General features: G+C 35.1%; 2 protein-coding genes across 2 annotated transcripts; one reads left to right on the top strand and one right to left on the bottom strand.

Annotated features, from left to right (window-relative positions):
- Positions 1–3,498: 3,498 nt before the first annotated feature.
- On the top strand, positions 3,499–6,804 carry LOC132620457 (uncharacterized). Its single transcript, XM_060335134.1, has 3 exons — positions 3,499–4,238; positions 5,562–5,807; positions 6,358–6,804. Exons 1-3 carry the CDS (start codon positions 3,588–3,590, stop codon positions 6,490–6,492), a joined length of 1,032 nt encoding a protein of 343 aa, XP_060191117.1. The 5' UTR covers positions 3,499–3,587; the 3' UTR covers positions 6,493–6,804.
- A 121-nt stretch (positions 6,805–6,925) lies between these two features.
- Positions 6,926–13,718, bottom strand: LOC132620455 (uncharacterized). Its single transcript, XM_060335132.1, has 9 exons — positions 12,570–13,718; positions 11,667–11,796; positions 10,586–11,085; positions 10,175–10,255; positions 9,957–10,055; positions 9,543–9,656; positions 9,374–9,457; positions 8,507–8,578; positions 6,926–7,739 (listed from the first exon to the last, which is right to left on the bottom strand). Exons 1-9 carry the CDS (start codon positions 12,888–12,890, stop codon positions 7,473–7,475), a joined length of 1,668 nt encoding a protein of 555 aa, XP_060191115.1. The 5' UTR covers positions 12,891–13,718; the 3' UTR covers positions 6,926–7,472.
- Between the last annotated feature and the right edge of the window lie 3,692 nt (positions 13,719–17,410).

Here is a 17,410-nt window from a genome sequence, read left to right as displayed (position 1 = left end):
TAATTTACCATTAACCAAAAAGCGCTAGTATATTCTCTAGTAAGTAGTATCGAACTAACCAAAAATGTGTCGAAATAAATGTAGTACAACTTTGGACGGTGCTTAAAGCTAAAGTAGTGACTAACCCATGGTTTCTTTTATGACAGAAATCCAATTGGTGGATGCATTTAATTGTCACTCAAAACAGCTAGTCTCTTCGTGCCCCTTTTCTTTAGTATTGTCATCATGTCAAATGTCATATTTAAACGGGCAATTCGCAGAATTGCCTTCTTTTGGGGTGGTCTTTAAATTTTGCCCCTCATATTTGAAATCTTTAAATTTTGCCCTTCGCTAAATTTTATGGGTTTCAGGTTCGAACCCCCACACAGTCAAAATTTTAAAAAAAATTCGCAAGGCAGAGTTTAAATTTCGCTATGCCCCCATCGGCATACACTTGTGAAGGAATTAGCAAAGTTATGCCGGACCCGGCATACTTATGCCTTATGGGCAGACTTGGCATAAGTATGCCGGTTCCGGCATAACTTTGATAATTCTTTCACAAGTTTATGCCGGATCCGGCATAAAAGTTTGCCCATTAAAAGTATGCCCCCATCGGCATAAACTTGTTCAGGAATTACCAAACTTATGCCGATGGGGGCATACTTATGCCTTATGGGCAAACTTTGCCTTGAAGCATATATATGTATTTTTTTTTTAACTTTTCAATGTAAACCTTTAGTAATGCCTTAACTAAAAGTGTGCGCATAAAACATAACTAAAAGTATGCCCCATAAGGCGTAAGTTTTCCTTAAGGCATAACTAAAAGTTTGCCTTATAAGGCAAAGTTTAAATTTTGAAGTTTGCCCATTAAAAGTATGCCCCCATCGGCATAAACTTGTTCAGGAATTACCAAACTTATGCCGATAGGGGCATACTTATGCCTTATGGGTAAACTTTGCCTTGAAGCATATATATGTATTTTTTTTTAACTTTTCAAGGTAAACCTTTAGTAATGCCTTAAATAAAAGTGTGCCCATAAAACATAACTAAAAGTATGCCCCATAAGGCGTAAGTTTTCCTTAAGGCATAACTAAAAGTTTGCCTTACAAGGCAAAGTTTAAATTTTGTATGCCCCCTCCGGCAGATTTTTAGTTATGTTTAACTAAAAGTCTGCCGGAGGGGGCAGACTTTGCCTTGAGGGGCAGACTTTTAGTTATGCCGGATCCGGCATAACTTTAACTTTTTCTTAAAGATTGTATGCTGGATCCGGCATACACTCCCCCAGTCCTGCCTTGCGAAATTATTTTTTTATTTTATGCCTGAGCGGGGGTTCGAACCCAGAACTTCATGTATTCGCTTATCTTTCCAAGCAAAGGGCAAAATTTAAAGACTACAAATATGAAAGGCAAAATTTAAAGACCACAAATTTGAGGGGCAAAATTTAAAGACCACCCCAAACGAAGGGCAATCCATGCAAAAAAATGTTTTTAAACCGACTACCAATCGGCCCACTAACAAAATTCGCAGGATTGCCCTTCGATGGTTTTAGTTTTTGCCCCTCAAAATGTTGGTTTTTAATTTTTTCCATTCGCGTTGTAATCTTGAGCTTCGCGTAGAAATTATGAGGTTCTGGGTTCGAACCCCCGCTCAGGCATAAATTAAAAAAAAAATCGCAAAGCATGGCTTGAGTCGCATGTATGCCGGACCTGACATACACTTCTTAAGGAATAACTAAAGTTATGCCGGACACGACATAACTATAAGTTTCGCCTTATAAGACAAAGTTTATGCCTTAAGGAAAAGTTCCGCCTTAAGAGCATACTTTTAGGTATGCCTTAACTAAAAGTCTATGTCTTAAGGAAAAGTTATGCCTTATGGGGCATACTTTTAGTTATGCCTTAACTAAAAGTCTGTCCCATAAGGCATAACTAAACTATGTTTAAGGAAAAGTTCTGCCTTATGGGTAGACTTTTAGTTAAGGCTTAACTAAAAGTTTGCCCATAAGACATAAGTATGCCGGGTCCCGCATAACTTTAGTTATTCCTTAACAAGTGTATGCCGGGTCCGGCATACACGCGACCCAAGTCTTGCCTTGCGATTGTTTTTTTTTTTTTTAATTTATGCCTGAGCGGGGATTCGAACTCAGAACCTCATAGATAAGGCCATTTTCTAAATGAAGGACAAAACTTAAAGACCACAAATATGAGGGCAATATTTAAAGATCACCTCAAAAGAAGGGCAATCTGCGCAATTTTTTGATTCATAAATTAGATTGATAGCCAATCCAGGTACAGATAGCTACATATACTGGTTGAGGCAGTCAGGCAGTGACTACACCTAATTTAGCTGCGAAGTTTATCCATTTCAGTTGAGTATTTAATGTGGAAAGGATAGATGATGAAAGCATTAAAGGCCCATGTTGAAAGTCTCTTATCTCATCTAGACGGATCAAGCTCAAATTGAGTCACCACTAAAAGTCGTGGGATGATAAGTACTTTTAGAGTTCGAGTTCTTGAAATAAAATTGTTTTGAACACCTCAAAGTGAGACTTTTCGGTATGAATTTAAATTAACTGAGTTTAAAAACGAATACTAAATGCATAATGAGAAATAGAAAAAAAGTTCAAATGTGGTCAATATAGTTCTATGTTGTTCTTGAGAACGAAACAAAATTATCACCTTTTTAATTTTAATGAAATAGTCAACTACTTTGCAAGTGAAGGTCAAATATTTTCACGACATAAGCTTAAATGAAGCGGCATTGTCATTTATAAATTTTGTCTAGTATTTATTTAATTGATACCAAATAAGCTCAAATAAAGCGACATTATCGGTAAAGATTTATATAACCACTTTAACTTAATTGAGATTGAGACGTAAATATTATTATTGTTTAAAAAAATGCATAATTATTGACACACGTGATATAATAAGTTTAGTGTTGTGAGTTCAGCGATAAACTGTTTTTCGTACCGTTATTCTTTTTATTGATAAATTATTTTATGCATCGTTGCTCTTTTTAGTGATAAATTTAAATAAAATTTTAAAAAACAAATTAAACAAGTGCAACTCAGAGGAAGGAGGGGTTTCTTCAAAATTGCAATGATGTGAATTAACACTATGAGATTATAATTAATGAATTGGTGAAACTTTTAATAGACATTAACAGCTTTGTTTGGATGGTTATTACTTATTGTATTGATTGTGTTGTTGGTTTAATTTAATATTTTTTACTGTTACTTATTAAATTTATTGTATGATATTGTTAAATTCATCATCATATAACAACGAAAAAGTCTCATTTTATGTAACGACTGATTTGGTGTGATTACAATGTTACCTTACATTCTTTTTCTCATTTTATTTTACTTATTATATGATAATCTTATTTTATTTTTATGATAGGTTATCCTTCAAATTGTTGATAAGTGACACGACATAACGACGGGAAATAATATAATTCATCCAAACATTATATTCATTAAAATAATACAATACAATATTATACAAACACGTTTTGAATAATATGTAACAACCATCCAAACAGTGTCACCTTTTCAAGAGAGAGTTTCCGCAAGAAGGTTGAGTTTTGCGAGAGAGTCTGAAGAAATGAGGTTGAGCTTTATTCGACCCATTTCATGTTGTGCTGTTTCATCATATCCAACAACCTCAGTGAAACCTCAAACACCCCTATTTCTAAAGCCATCCAATTACAAAACAACCTTAAAAGACCTCAAAAAATGGCACCTTTGGGCTAAAACCTTAGCTTCTTCAGTGGGTTCCACTTTCTTGAAACTAGACAATGGACCCCACTCTGACTTATTACTCAGAGAACTAAATTGGCTCATTGAAGATGCAATTGAAACACCCAAATCACTATTACAAGAATCCCATAACACAGTTTCACTAAGGGTGTGTTTGGATGAACTTTATGATTTATGGAAACAAAGGGTAGAAAAAAGAAGGCCTTTTCAGTATGTGGTTGGTTGTGAGCATTGGAGGGATTTGGTTTTGAGTGTTCAAGAAGGGGTTTTGATTCCAAGACCTGAAACTGAGCTAATTGTGGATTTGGTTAATGATGTTGTTAAGGATAATGAGGTGTTAAGGGAAGGTTTGTGGGGTGATTTGGGGACTGGAAGTGGTGCACTTGCTATTGGGATTGCAAGGATTTTGGGCTGTGAAGGTAGAGTTATTGCTACTGATTTGAGTCATGTTGCTACTGCCGTTGCATCTTATAATGTGCAGAGGTATGATTTGGAGGTTAGTATTTTGTGCAATTTTGCTTGTTGCTCTTAGGGGTCGTTTGGTTGCTAGTTAGAGTTATGCAGGTATTAATAATGCAGTGTTATTCTATCTTATACCCTGTATAAAATAATACTTAGATTCTCTCATAACTTATAAATGCATTAGTTATGCCGGATTTTACTGTGCTTGGTGTACTGAATTTTGTACAAAACAACTAAGATGCTACCAAGCATGGTACTAGTTATGTTGAATTTAATACATGAATAATTCACTTCCTAACCAGCAATCAAACGACCTCTTAGTGTATGGTTCCTTTTTGAGATTTTACTTCATCTATTACGGCATTTTCATAATTGAATTGCTCAAGCTGGTTGATCTTTAAGCTAACTGATATAGTTGTAGAATTTGTTAGTTTAGCAGAAGTTTTACTCTTAAGTAGAAGTTTGGACATGAATTTGTTCATATTTGAAGAGAAGTAGCGTTTGAAGTGATTGAAAAGGGGTATTAGGAAATTGAAGTAATATTTCAATGTTGAAGTGAAGGAGAAGGAATTACAATGATAATATCGCAGTTTCAATCAGGACATCTTTGGAAGAACTATAGATGTTATGGAAACAAAGGGTAGAAAAAAGAAGGCCGTTTCAGTATGTGGTTGGTTGTGAGCATTGGAGGGATTTGATTTTGAGTGTTGAAGAAGGGGTTTTGATACCAAGGCGTGAGAGTTGAGACTGAGCTAATTGTGGACTTAGTGGATGATGTTATTAAGGATAATGAGGGGTTAAGGGAAGGTTTGTGGGCTGATTTTGGGACTGGAAGTGGTGCACTAGCTATTGGGATTGCAAGGATTTTTGGGTAGTGACGGTAGAGTTATTGCTACTGATTTGAGTCCTGTTGCTGCTGCAGTTGCATCTTATAATGTTCAGAAGTATGATTTGGAGGTTAGTATTTTGTACATAACAACTAAAATGCTACCAAAGATGGCACTAGCTATGTTGGTTTTAATACATGAATGATGCACTTCCTAACCATCAACCAAACGACCCCTTTGGTGGATGATTCCTCTTTGAGACTTTCTTCCTATATTACTGTATTTTCTTAGTTGAATCTCCATGCTGATTGATCTTTAAAGCTAGCTGATATAGTTGTAAAATTGGTAAGTTTAGGGAAAGCTGTTGTGATTCTTAAATCTCTGTGGCTGGAGAAAAATGGTATTGGGCTTTCTCTATCAGAAATCAGATTCCCATACATACTTATAGAATTAGTGAAATCTATCACTGATTAGATTTTTTAGGGATATGCACATTTTGAATTGAGCATTGTCTTGTATGTGTATGCCAGGATAAAGTGTTGGTAAAGCAAGGATCTTGGTTTGAGCCTTTGAGAGATAATGAAGGAGAATTTGTGGGGCTGGTCAGTAATCCACCATATATTCCAAGCAAAGATATTGGTGGACTACAAGCTGAAGTTGGTAGACATGAACCTAGACTGGCGTTAGACGGTGGAGCAAGTGGTATGAATGACCTCATCCATCTCTGTGATGGAGCTGTTTCGATGTTGAAACCTGGCGGTTTCTTTTCATTTGAGGTAACTATCCATGTTCTTGATCAAGCTTCTGGACTGATTATTTCTCTTTCCCGTTTAACTTGTCATACCATAATGGCAAGCTATGGCACCTTATTGACTCACAATGACTAATCTTACAAGATGAAGATGAATTTCTCAATCATAATGCCTTTCTAGGATTCTCCACTAGTTATGCAAGGGTTTAAGTCACTTAAATATTGCAAGAACGTATAATCTGGACTAAAAGATAGTACAGGTTTGTAAGAGTATCTCCAAATATTAATAGAGTACAGAATGCTATGTTCTTTCTCCAAAAAGGAATGCTCATTGCTTATCGACTGTAAAAGAAACATTTAAAAAAAGGAGGTATATTAAACAGAATATGATATAAAAAGTGAAAGTTTCTGATTGAGAACTTTTTACTCTGAAGCAGATGGCCTCTTGTTAGTTGTTACAAGGTGATATATGAGTAACCATGATATTGAGCATGTTTTTTTGGTACTTACATTGCAAAAATACCCCCCTGTTTATGTATTTGCTTACTAACATGTCCTTCATCATGTTGCTGCAGACAAATGGTGATGAACAGAGCAAATTCCTAGTCCACTACATTGAGAATAAGAAGCAAGGTAGCTTCTCTAAAGTGAAGATGGTACCAGATTTTGCTGGCATCAAGAGATTTATAACAGGATTTAGAGGAAGATAATCTGTAACAGTAGCCAAAGAAATTATACGAGGGAAGGGATGTGGAAGAGCCAGGGGTTTGGGGATTACAGATTCTGTTCTCTTGGGGCTTGAACAATTCATATTTGCTCTTTGGATTTTACAGAATGATATATTCTCTCTGATCTTGTGCAAAGAATCTTTTAACTACTCTTTTAGGTACTCAGCACACTTCAGTACTAGAATATAGTTTGAACAATGTCACAAAGGCTGGTGCAAAGCTTTAATACTGAAACAGAAAAATTTATTAAACTCCCTCTGCAATTTATTGAAATTAGGATCAGATTTAACATGATCTAATGTTTCATTTTGGTTAGAACATGATCATGAGCTAACTTAAATCTTAATTATCATCCCCCACCCTACCCCTCAAAGAAAAAAAACAAGAATGGTTAATGCGTATTTGCTCAAACAAGGATCTAAAAGTTGGATTACATTTGCACCTGGCAGATCCAAATCTATCAACTTACCATAAATGTATCAGAGGGAAAACAAAATGTAGATCTCGCGGTTAAATAAGTGGATAATGCAGTGGGATCAATAGTATGAAATGTCCAATTGCACAGAGAGTACAACTACTCTGAAATTTATTGTGCCTCAAATAGTACAAGTCCAGGCAGGATCATTAGATGTACAAAGATTTACTCAGTTTTGTTCCTCCTAAACCCAAAGGATCTAGCTCAAAACTGAGTGTTGCAATAGATAAATGCTGCCAGATAATTAAGATGGTATATACAGATGGATCTGCTAACCAGCACATTTATACTTGTTTAGCCAAGCCAATAGATGGCTTCTTCCTTGATGAGAAGCTCGGTCATCTTCGTGTTGATGCATATGAAAACTTAACATATGGCATCATGTCTTTTTATCCTCATTTTTCGTTTTGTCCTGATTTTAGCAGTGGGTGTTGAATCATCACAAAAATGGCATCCGACCATTGTAGCCAATTTTGATGCATGTAACTCATGAAGACCTTCTCCATTGCTTCTTTCCTTTCATCTGATTCAACTTGAAAGGACTCCAAGTCTTTCTTCGCTTTGGCGTCTCACAAAAAAGTCCAGATGCTAATGCTTGCTGGAGCCACAGCTCGAATTCTTCATCTTCATCTGTCATCTCAGCATCGAAATCCCACGGATACCTACTTGAATTGGATCTCTGGGTTGATTTCTCTAATCCAACCATGTTTACATGGAAACTTGGCCTATGGGTATTGGGTCTACATGCCATACCCTGCACAGAGCAGATTGTTAAACACAAATACTAGTAGTAAAGTCATCTTCCTGTCTTTTTTGTAATACTCCCTCCGTTTCAATTTGTTCGTTTTAGTTTGACTTGGCACACAGTTTAAGAAAGTAAAAAGGCTTCTAAATCTAGTGCTTTTAGACTAAAGATATATGCAGTGTATCAAAATGCCCTTTAATCTTATGGTCTTAAACATGCCAGGTGGGATGTTGAAATTAAAGAGTTGTCAAACTAGGAAAAAGACATTCTCTTTTTTTTTTTTAAAGATGATGAGAAGTTCTTTTTAAAATTAAAAAGGAAAGGAAGACAAACAATTGAAACGGAGGGAGTAACAGCTTTCATCCTGGGATTACTCAACTACTTACACAGGGGCAGTGACTAAAAGTCCTTGCGAAATAAGGTGCACAGAAACCACAACATGAAAGTCAAACATAAATGCCCATTGCATAATCGATATATTTTTTGTCAATAGGTTGAACAATCAATCTCTTATCCACCAGCTTCTGTCACTTAACTCATCAAAGCATCCACCAATCAGCATTTAGTCATTGGTCATCACATGTTTACAATAGGTTGATTTATCAAACAAAAAAGTGATTTATCAACGTACATAGAAAACGATGACAAAGATGTTTAGAGTAAAGAAGTCATGTCTGCAGTGATGTAAAAAGAAAAAAGAACCAATTGAAGCATATTAAAGATGAGGGTACACTTTATCATGGTTTGATACAAGGGTAATGACAGAGAACACTAACCTGACATATGGCCCATTCTGACACATCAAATATCTTGCCCTCAGCACATACGAAAGCACGAGGTATCTCCGCCTGCATGACAAGTAAATTAAGAAGCTTTAAGAAGAGCGAGCATCTTATGGATAAACATAGAGAGAAGGAACATGTGCAAAGATAATAGCATGACTGGAAATTGTTGCGATGATCAACAAAATTACAGATGAAAGGAAGAGCAACCACTATTTACATGCTGCTAGACGCCTTTAATTCTTTGGAGTTGGTCTTTCACTACTACTGGCACACTAAATTGGCCAGTGTGATAATAATTTGATTGTATCGTCTAAGCACAAAAACACATCAATTAACAATTAAAAAGGCCAAGTGGAAAACCACCCTATATACCATAGCTTGATCACATAAAATATGTGAAGATATGACCAAACCAGAGGAAAATTCTAGAGAGAAAGATGGACTTGCTTCTTTGCACCATTAACAATTTGCAACTTTGTAATAAAGTCAAGGTGACAATTAAGTACATGAGTTCCCAAGAATTTTGAATGGTCTAATCATTTTTTTGATAAATTGCTCCTTACAATATCTATTGAAAATCGAACTAGACAGTATTGAACTATTGATCAAGTATAACGTGCCCCCTTTTCCATGACCAATCCGTCATGGGCCAATGATGCAGGGCTCATTTTCATCTTGATTTAAAAATCATAATTAAAAAAAATAAAAAAGAAAGAAACTGTAATTCCAAGGTTTCCAGGAAATGATAATTTCTTCTTAAATGACACTTTTATCTATTGAACTAGAAAATGAACCAAATAGAGTATTACTTTGCATGATACTTTCAAGAGAATATAAATTACTGTGAAATTTAGATACCTTTTGTGGTCGATTGAAAACCAATGATCCTTTGTACTCTACCCATCCATCCCCATCTTTGGCTTGGTGATACTGACAACAATCCTACATACCAATAGCATTCATTAAAATTTGAACAAGTGAAAGAGAGGAACCGCAACCATAACAGACAATTTAATGATTGCCCAACCTGACACCATCTTGCCTTGACCTTTGTCCTATTGGTGCAGATCCAAATGTGCGAGTTGCCACATTTTGTACAGTGGATACGCCTCGACTCTTCTGAACAGTAATTGGAAGATTCCTGCAACATACCAGATAAGTCATTTGTAAATATTAAGTCTTCTTGAAGGATCAGAAGAGAAACTTTGCCAGCTTATTTATGACCTCAAAGGAATGTGACATGGAACTGGTGGCTTGCAAGAAAGGCCTCCTTTACTTTTTAAAAAAAATATTCAACAACTACTTGCACGAGTTCCCTTAGTAACGATTATAAAGCTGAACAGGCTCTTTTTTAAACATCCAAGTATCGTCTATCAGTCTTAGACTCGTACCATAAAACTTCTTATTCCAATAAAATTTCTTTCTTCTGAATGTAGATTACCGGGTTAGAAGTGCTAGGTGATCTTTGCAATACACTCTTAGATTCTTCCTTTCTGAGTTGCTCATCATAGTCTCGCTTCTTGACAGCATCAGAAAGAACCTGAAAACAAATGAAAGTATCAGAATACCATAGCGGTCTGTTTGCATCTCAACAAATAGGAAGCAACAATAGTATGATAATAACAATTACAGATAAATTAACTTTAACATAATAATCACCTCATATGCACATTGAAGTTTCTTAAATGATTCACTGGCAAGTGAACTTCCCATGTTTTTGTCTGGGTGCACAAGCATTGCCTGCACATTACATGTATATGAAATTAACATCAATCTGAACTTCTTCTTGACAGAAGGTAAATAATATCATTGGATCAAACATGAAATTTTGTTATTTTGCGCCAAAGAAATGTCATGGGCATATTAATGCCGAACTCAAATCCATCAAACTAATCAAAAAGTTTAAAATCTTTCAGTTTATCTCTTCGTATACACTATTTCCAGAACCCCCAAGCTAGTTGTATAAATCTGACATGTAAAGAGATCAAAAAGAACGTAGAGGCAGCTAAGATTTAGATGTGAAGGAACAAACAGAAAGATAATACATAGGCATGAAGACAAGTAGCACACCTTTTTCCGATATTCTTTTTTCAACAGTACAACGTCAATTTTCTTGTGTCGAGCAACCCCTAGTGCTTCATAATGATCTGCACTATCTAGTATTCGCTTCATCTCAATAATTGAATATGCATCTTCTCTAACTACTGACCTAGCTGGGGGTTCTTTCTGTTGGATTACAACTGATGAAGTAGAAGCAGTGTTGCTGAATGTTTTGCAAGCATGAACCTTTTCAACCTTTTCAGGTTCATCCACCGGAACTGATGACTCATAATCGGTGGAGAAGTCATCCTCAGTAAACGGTTCAGACTCTTTATAATCTTCAACATGTGTGGTTTCACTCAAATTGTCACACCACTGGAGTAAGTAGTTCACCAAGTCATTTGAGAGGAACGCAAGATTTATTGAGAGACAAACTCCGAGCCATCCAACTCGAACTTTAACACAATACATAGCATATATGGTAGCCATTAATACCACAAGTCTTGCATGGTTTAAGGAAAATAGATAACCTACAAAGCCACAAAGACGAGAATCAAAGGTTGCATAACTACTGAATATACATACATAAAAATATTGAACTGGAAAAGTAAACTTAAGAAATTTAGCAGATAGAAGTAATACCATAAAGGTGTTAAAAAGAAGTTCAAAAACAAGTAGGATCAACTCCATAATATCATCTCTCTGTCCTGATTTAAACTTTTAAAGTTACACGTGTTTCCAGAACAGGGAAATTTCAAACTAACAACATCAATTCAGTTCAAAATTATGCACGAGTTTCATGCAATGTCTAGCCTAACCCAAGCTTAAAATAAACAAATGTCTTGCCAAGTTTTCGTCCTCATGGGGAATGTTGTAGAACAATAATATAATGCTATATTTACTTTTGGTTGCATATAAGACTTAATATGATCTCGGGTAATGAAGAGATCCAAGTTAGCAATACTGTCACCCTTATAATGGTGTCAAGCTATCTAGTCACTCGTCCACTTTTTACTAAATAGGAAAGGTTTCATCTATGAATGAAAAGAATACATGCACAAGAAGTTAGGCAATTTGGTTGAACTAGTCGTATGAGATGGAACAAACCTACCTCCAACTATAAACAATACACCAGTAATCCAAAAGTTGGCATACATCCACAAAACTAAAATACCAAAGAGCCCAACAATGAAAAGCCCAGGAGTGCAACCCAAATACTGAACGGCAGCCCCTGCAGCACCCTGAAAGGCAAATCAACATAAAATATCATCAGCACCTCACTATTGAAAATTTGAAAAGAAAGTGATTCTGCAAAAGAGCACTGGACAGTCTAGTCTCAAGAGACCATCTGAAAAGGGAAATGAAACAAGTAGAATAGCATACTGTATTTCTTCACTAAAGGGGAAAGCCTGAGGCCTAGTGGCACAAGACTAACAAGAAGCTAGAAGAGACTTTACAGTAACCATCTCTGTCATTCCTTTCTCATTCAATAACTAGAGATGAACTTGAAGTTCAAGCACTCTAATTGAGCTACAAATTATAGATCCCTAAGAATTCGGAAAACTTTGAATTTCAACATGTACTTCAGATATCCGCATGGACATTCATATGGCCTAAACACAGGGAAAAGAGTGGTAGTACTTTGTTTTATGTCTAATAAACCTTCAATGAGTTGGATATCTAAGTAGGTAAAACCCCAACATAATAATCTTGAACATCGCCAAGCAACATATAATTGCTATGTGACAATACGACAAAATGAACTTATTTGTTTTTTAATGAAAACTACGAAAGATCATTACAAGAACCAAAAACTGTAGTACTTGCTCACAGCATCTCCTGCTAAAGATACTTGTGATTATATGCCCAATTTGGTATGTCATTACATGGTTTACCAGTACAATGCATATGCAATAATCCAGGATCAAGCGCCAATTAATGAAGAGGAAGCAGATCTTGCTAACTCACACAAATCAGATAGGAAATTAAAACAGAAATGGGAATAGAACCATACCATACTAAGGAGCACATAAACCAGACATGACATTGATGTTAAACTTAGAAAACAGCTCCACATAATAAGGAGCAACGCGGCGGATCCAAGCCCAACGAACGATCGACATCCCCTTACTAAACAATCCTTCCAGTATCTAAACAAGATAAATAGAAACTTTCCCAGTTTTGCACATCCACAGCAAACAATTGGCCAAATCCTCTCATTAAAAATCCCAATTTTGTCCCTAAAACAGCCAGCAGCTGTCCTTACAACAAAGTAACAATCTTTCTTTGATTGCAACCACATCCAAGCTTGAGAAAATAACCCAATGTCCTCCATTACTAAACTAATATACACAACTAACTAAAAAACTACAATACCCAAAACCTCAAATTATTGGTACCCATCATTCTGATATGAGAACAACTCATATGACCAAACTTGTGAAATCATCATAGCAAGAATAACAGTCATATTATCTGCTAATCTCACTTAAAGAGCCCTCATTTAAGCCATATAAAACAACCCCAGATCATAAATTTATCAAATCCAAACACCCATGTAGCAAAAACAAGTAAAGACAAGATCCAAAAGATTCCATCTTCACACAGTAAAAGGGTAGTATTAGATGGACAGTGGCAGTTGATAGATGAGATGAAAAAACCAAAAAGACAAAAACAAACAAAAAAAACACTAATTTGCTTCACATGTACGTTTCCAAAAAAGCAACCCCCATTAAATATAGGCACAAGTTTCACACTTTTTTGACTTGAACAATCATAAAGTTTCCATCTTTAACTAGTTTACAATGACTTAAGTCTCTCTGAAGCCAAGAAAATAACCACCCAAGTTTATATCAGTTAAGACACAACCACCAAAATGTATTGTACATGAATCTTGATTGTTCTTCTTCAACTTTTGACTAACAAAGTGTGATTTTTTTTTTCTTATTTTTTGTGAAGAAACCCTAGGCTTTTTCAGGGAATCCTTGTGAAAAAGGTGCTAAAACAAACATAAGGTTAAAAAGTTTTTTGAAAAAGAAAAGAAACCCAAAGAGAGAGAGAGACAGTGTGTGTATGTGTGAGAGAGAAAGAGAGAGACAAGAGTGATGATGATAGAGAGAATGTGTTGAATTTTTGTTTTAGATTGTGTGTGAGAGAGATAGTGTAAAGTTTAGTTTAAGCTTAACAAATATAACATAGGATAATAATCATTTTCATGAAAATGGGACCCTATTTCCACTGTTTATCTTTTCTTTTTCTTTTTTTCATTTTATTTTATTTGCTTTTTCCCTTTATCCAGTCACAATTTCTGGTTTTTAAGGTGTTTAGTCAAAATGAACTCTTAACTTTTTGTTTCCCATTTGGCATCTGGTATGGTCATTGGTGTTTTCATTAATTCAAATTTGTATTCATTTAAGAAAAAAATATTTTTTATTTTTATTGTTTAAATTCGAGGCTTGAATCTGAGATTGACAAGTAATTGTTTTTTAAGAGTGTGCGAAAGAGAGAAATGAAGTTTATTAAGGATATACATGGCATTTACTTGTAAATTTAGGCTACCAAGTAACAGTGGATATAAATAATCATGAAGATTGGACCCCATTTCCACTGTTTTGTAGTCTTCTTCTTTTTATTTTATTTTGCTTTACTTACTTTATCCAGTCACAATGTGACACTAGAAGGTAATGACTTTGGGGCTGTTTGGCTTAAGGGATTAAGAGGTTGTTTGGTATTGGTTAGAGTTATGTTAGTAATATAAGAATCAGTTTTGAGGGATTTTATGTATTATTTTATGCAGAAATTAGTTATATAAGTTTTAGTATTTATGTATTAATTATTCCATCTTTCATCCTATAAAAAATAATTCATATCTAAATCCTCGTAACTTATAAATGTATTAATTTTGCGGATTTCTAAATTGCAAACCAATCATCGTATTAATTTATTCATGAATAACTTACTCTGATCAACTACCAAATGTGGTATTATTTATGCAGGATTTAAAACCTTTATATCTCACCTCCAAACCAGCTACCAAATGATCCCTGCGTGAATTATTTCGATATAAAATTTAGGACTAAATTTATTTTGTGTTTAATTGAAGATTTATTAATTATTCAAACTCGTGAATAAAATTTATGCCTATCTCATAAAGAAAACTAACATTATAATCTTAGTTATAATCATATGATAATCTTAATTTAAACCAAACAACTCCTAATTATACTATATAAAGGTCGAATATTTATTTCTACTCCATGCTTCTGGACAAATGTTAGAAAACCAATCATAAATTCTTGATGTTTATTTAATCTGCTTCAGTTCTATTGTGGTGTAATGTAATAAGATTTGGTAAAGTTTTGGTAACATTCAGAACAAACAAAGAGGCATTAGGGTCAATAAATTATACAGTGATGGATAAGAAATTACTAGATTCCTTCACTAGGACAATTATTATGCAAGCAAACAAAGCTCAGCAGGTTATGATTATTTGTCTTCTTCATTAGTGTGTACTACATATGCAGCTGGCATTACTTCTTCGTGTTTGTCCCCATTTTCTTTATAGTTGCTATGTCATGATTTCTTCAGTGACATTTCGAAATGTCAAACTAAGCTAGATGCTTCAAGTCTTTAATTATGATTAATCTATTCGTAGTCAAAGATCTAATTGTATATATAGAGCCTTTTGATTTTGTTGAGAAACATTTTTAGGTGTCGAATCTAATTTTTTTATATAAGTAAGCAGTTATAAACAAGCAGTTAAGTGTGTGGATAGAGATATTGAAATTGATAATAAGCAGTTAGTGTATTTGATAGAATGATGTTGATAAATATTTTTTCCGTTAAAATGACTGAAATATCCTTAAAGTTAATTACAAAAAAAAAAAATTAAGTATTTACATGAGAAATGACAAGAATATAATAGAGAGATGACTAAAAACCATGTTTTAGAAAGAGTACAACGACAACATACCCAGTGTAATCTCACATATGGGGTCTGAGGAGGGTAAAGTGTACGCAAATCTTACATCTACCTCGAGAAGGAAGAGAGGTTGTTTCTGAAAGATCCGATGCGTTTTAGAAAGAGTAATTTGGAGATTATAAAAGATGATAGAAATAAAATTATTAAAAAGTTTGGTCAACATAAAAATGCTTATAAGCTGTAAAATCACAAGTCGGGGTAACCAACTTATGACTTTTGGGCAATTTTGACTTATATTTGAAGAACTTTTATTAATTACCACATGTGTAGATATCAAAAAGTGATTATAAACTAATTTGATCAGTTTATAAGCTTAGCCAAATACTTCTTATAGCTAAAGACATGGAACTATTCATACTTAATTTGCTATCTCTGCATTGTTGATCAGTAGATATTTATATTTTTATCAATAATCTTTCAACTCTTGCTTAACTCCTTGTTTCGTAAATAGTCGACGACAAATTTGATCGGATCCTGAACACAAGAGAGTCCGATCTGAGAGGAATGCATGATTCCTTATTGCTTCATGGGTTTAGACGTTTCCATCATACTCCTAGTATTCTTGCAAATAAGCTAAGTGAGTGAACAAAAATTTATGACCTAGCTTAGGTACATTGGACTTCAGATTGCTTATTATTTCACTAACACTAGTAATAGTTCAAGAAGCCAAAATATTTCTCGAGTCAGTGGTCCTTTAAATCGTGAGGAAATTCGTCAAATAATAAAGTGCTACGTAGGGTGTGTTCGGTAGGAAGGAAAACATTTTCCGGAAAATGTTTTCCAATTTTCTTATGTTCGTTTGGTCAAAAATTTTAGAAAATATTTTCTTTAGAAAAACAAGTTCCTCAAAAATAGGGAAAATGACTTCCCCAATAAAAGTAGGAAAACATGTCTATAAGTGCATTCCAACGACCACCCAACCCACCCCCCAACCACTCCCACCACCCCACCCCTTCCCCCACCCCCACACCTACCCCACTCCACCCATTCCTGCCCCACCCCCTGGCAAAAAAAAATTAATTTTGTTTTGAAAAAAAAAGTTTTGAATTTTTTTTTTGTTTTTTGCACCACCCCACCCCATGCCCACCGGCAATCAAACCCCACCCCCGCCCCCACCCTCACCCACCCCCACCCCATCCTCACCCCACCCACCCCTGCCCCACCCCAACCCCCTCCCAAAAAAAATTAATTTTGTTTTGAAAAAAAAAATCACCCCACCTTAATTAATTTTGTTTTGAAAAAAAAGTTTTGAATTATTTTTTTTTTGCACCACCCCAAGCACCTCCCAAAAAAAAATTAATTTTGCTTTGAAAAAAAAGTTTTGAATTTTTTCCCTGCCTCACCCCCCACCCCCACCCCAAAAAAAATAATTTTGTTTTGAAAAAAAAGTTTTGAATTTTTTTTTTTGGTTTTTTCCCCACCCCACCCCCCCTTTCCCGACACCCCACCACCCCCTCCAAAACAATTGAGGGTGGGGGGTGGTGTGGTATGGGTCCACACCAGGGGGGAGGGGGGATGTGGTGGTTTAGAAAATTCAGAAAAAAAATAGGGGTGGGGGTGGAGTTGTGGTGCTTGGGTGAGTATTTTCCTGAAAATGTTTTCTACTAACCAAACGAACATAAGAAAATAAGTAAGAAATGCACTTATTTTTCGCTACCCAAACAAATATGAAAAAATAAGTAGAAATTCACTTATTTTCCAGAAAAACATGTTACTTTCATACCGAACACACCCTAGTAGTAATACTTTTCATTATCCTTGAGACTGCATTTACATGGGCAGATTCCTTTTGCTTATCCATGACATTAATATATACCTATATGAAAGCAAAATCTGACATTATCTTTAAGAGCATCCTCAATAAGAAACCCAGC

This window comes from Lycium barbarum, chromosome 11 (assembly GCF_019175385.1).
Source record: "Lycium barbarum isolate Lr01 chromosome 11, ASM1917538v2, whole genome shotgun sequence".
NCBI lineage: Eukaryota > Viridiplantae > Streptophyta > Magnoliopsida > Solanales > Solanaceae > Lycium > Lycium barbarum.
This window is presented reverse-complemented; position numbering and strand designations above follow the sequence as displayed.

Bases quoted from the DNA above. Each gene is read 5' to 3' on its own strand.
- LOC132620457 (XM_060335134.1), top strand. From the start codon at position 3,588: ATGAGGTTGAGCTTTATTCGACCCATTTCATGTTGTGCTGTTTCATCA. The intron at 4,239-5,561 runs GTTAGTATTTTG...TGTGTATGCCAG, and splicing joins TGCAGAGGTATGATTTGGAG to GATAAAGTGTTGGTAAAGCA. The intron at 5,808-6,357 runs GTAACTATCCAT...ATGTTGCTGCAG, and splicing joins GCGGTTTCTTTTCATTTGAG to ACAAATGGTGATGAACAGAG.
- LOC132620455 (XM_060335132.1), bottom strand. From the start codon at position 12,890: ATGGAGGACATTGGGTTATTTTCTCAAGCTTGGATGTGGTTGCAATCA. The intron at 11,086-11,666 runs GTAGGTTTGTTC...GTGGCTTTGTAG, and splicing joins TGTATTGTTTATAGTTGGAG to GTTATCTATTTTCCTTAAAC. The intron at 8,579-9,373 runs GTATCTAAATTT...CTTGTCATGCAG, and splicing joins TTTTCAATCGACCACAAAAG to GCGGAGATACCTCGTGCTTT.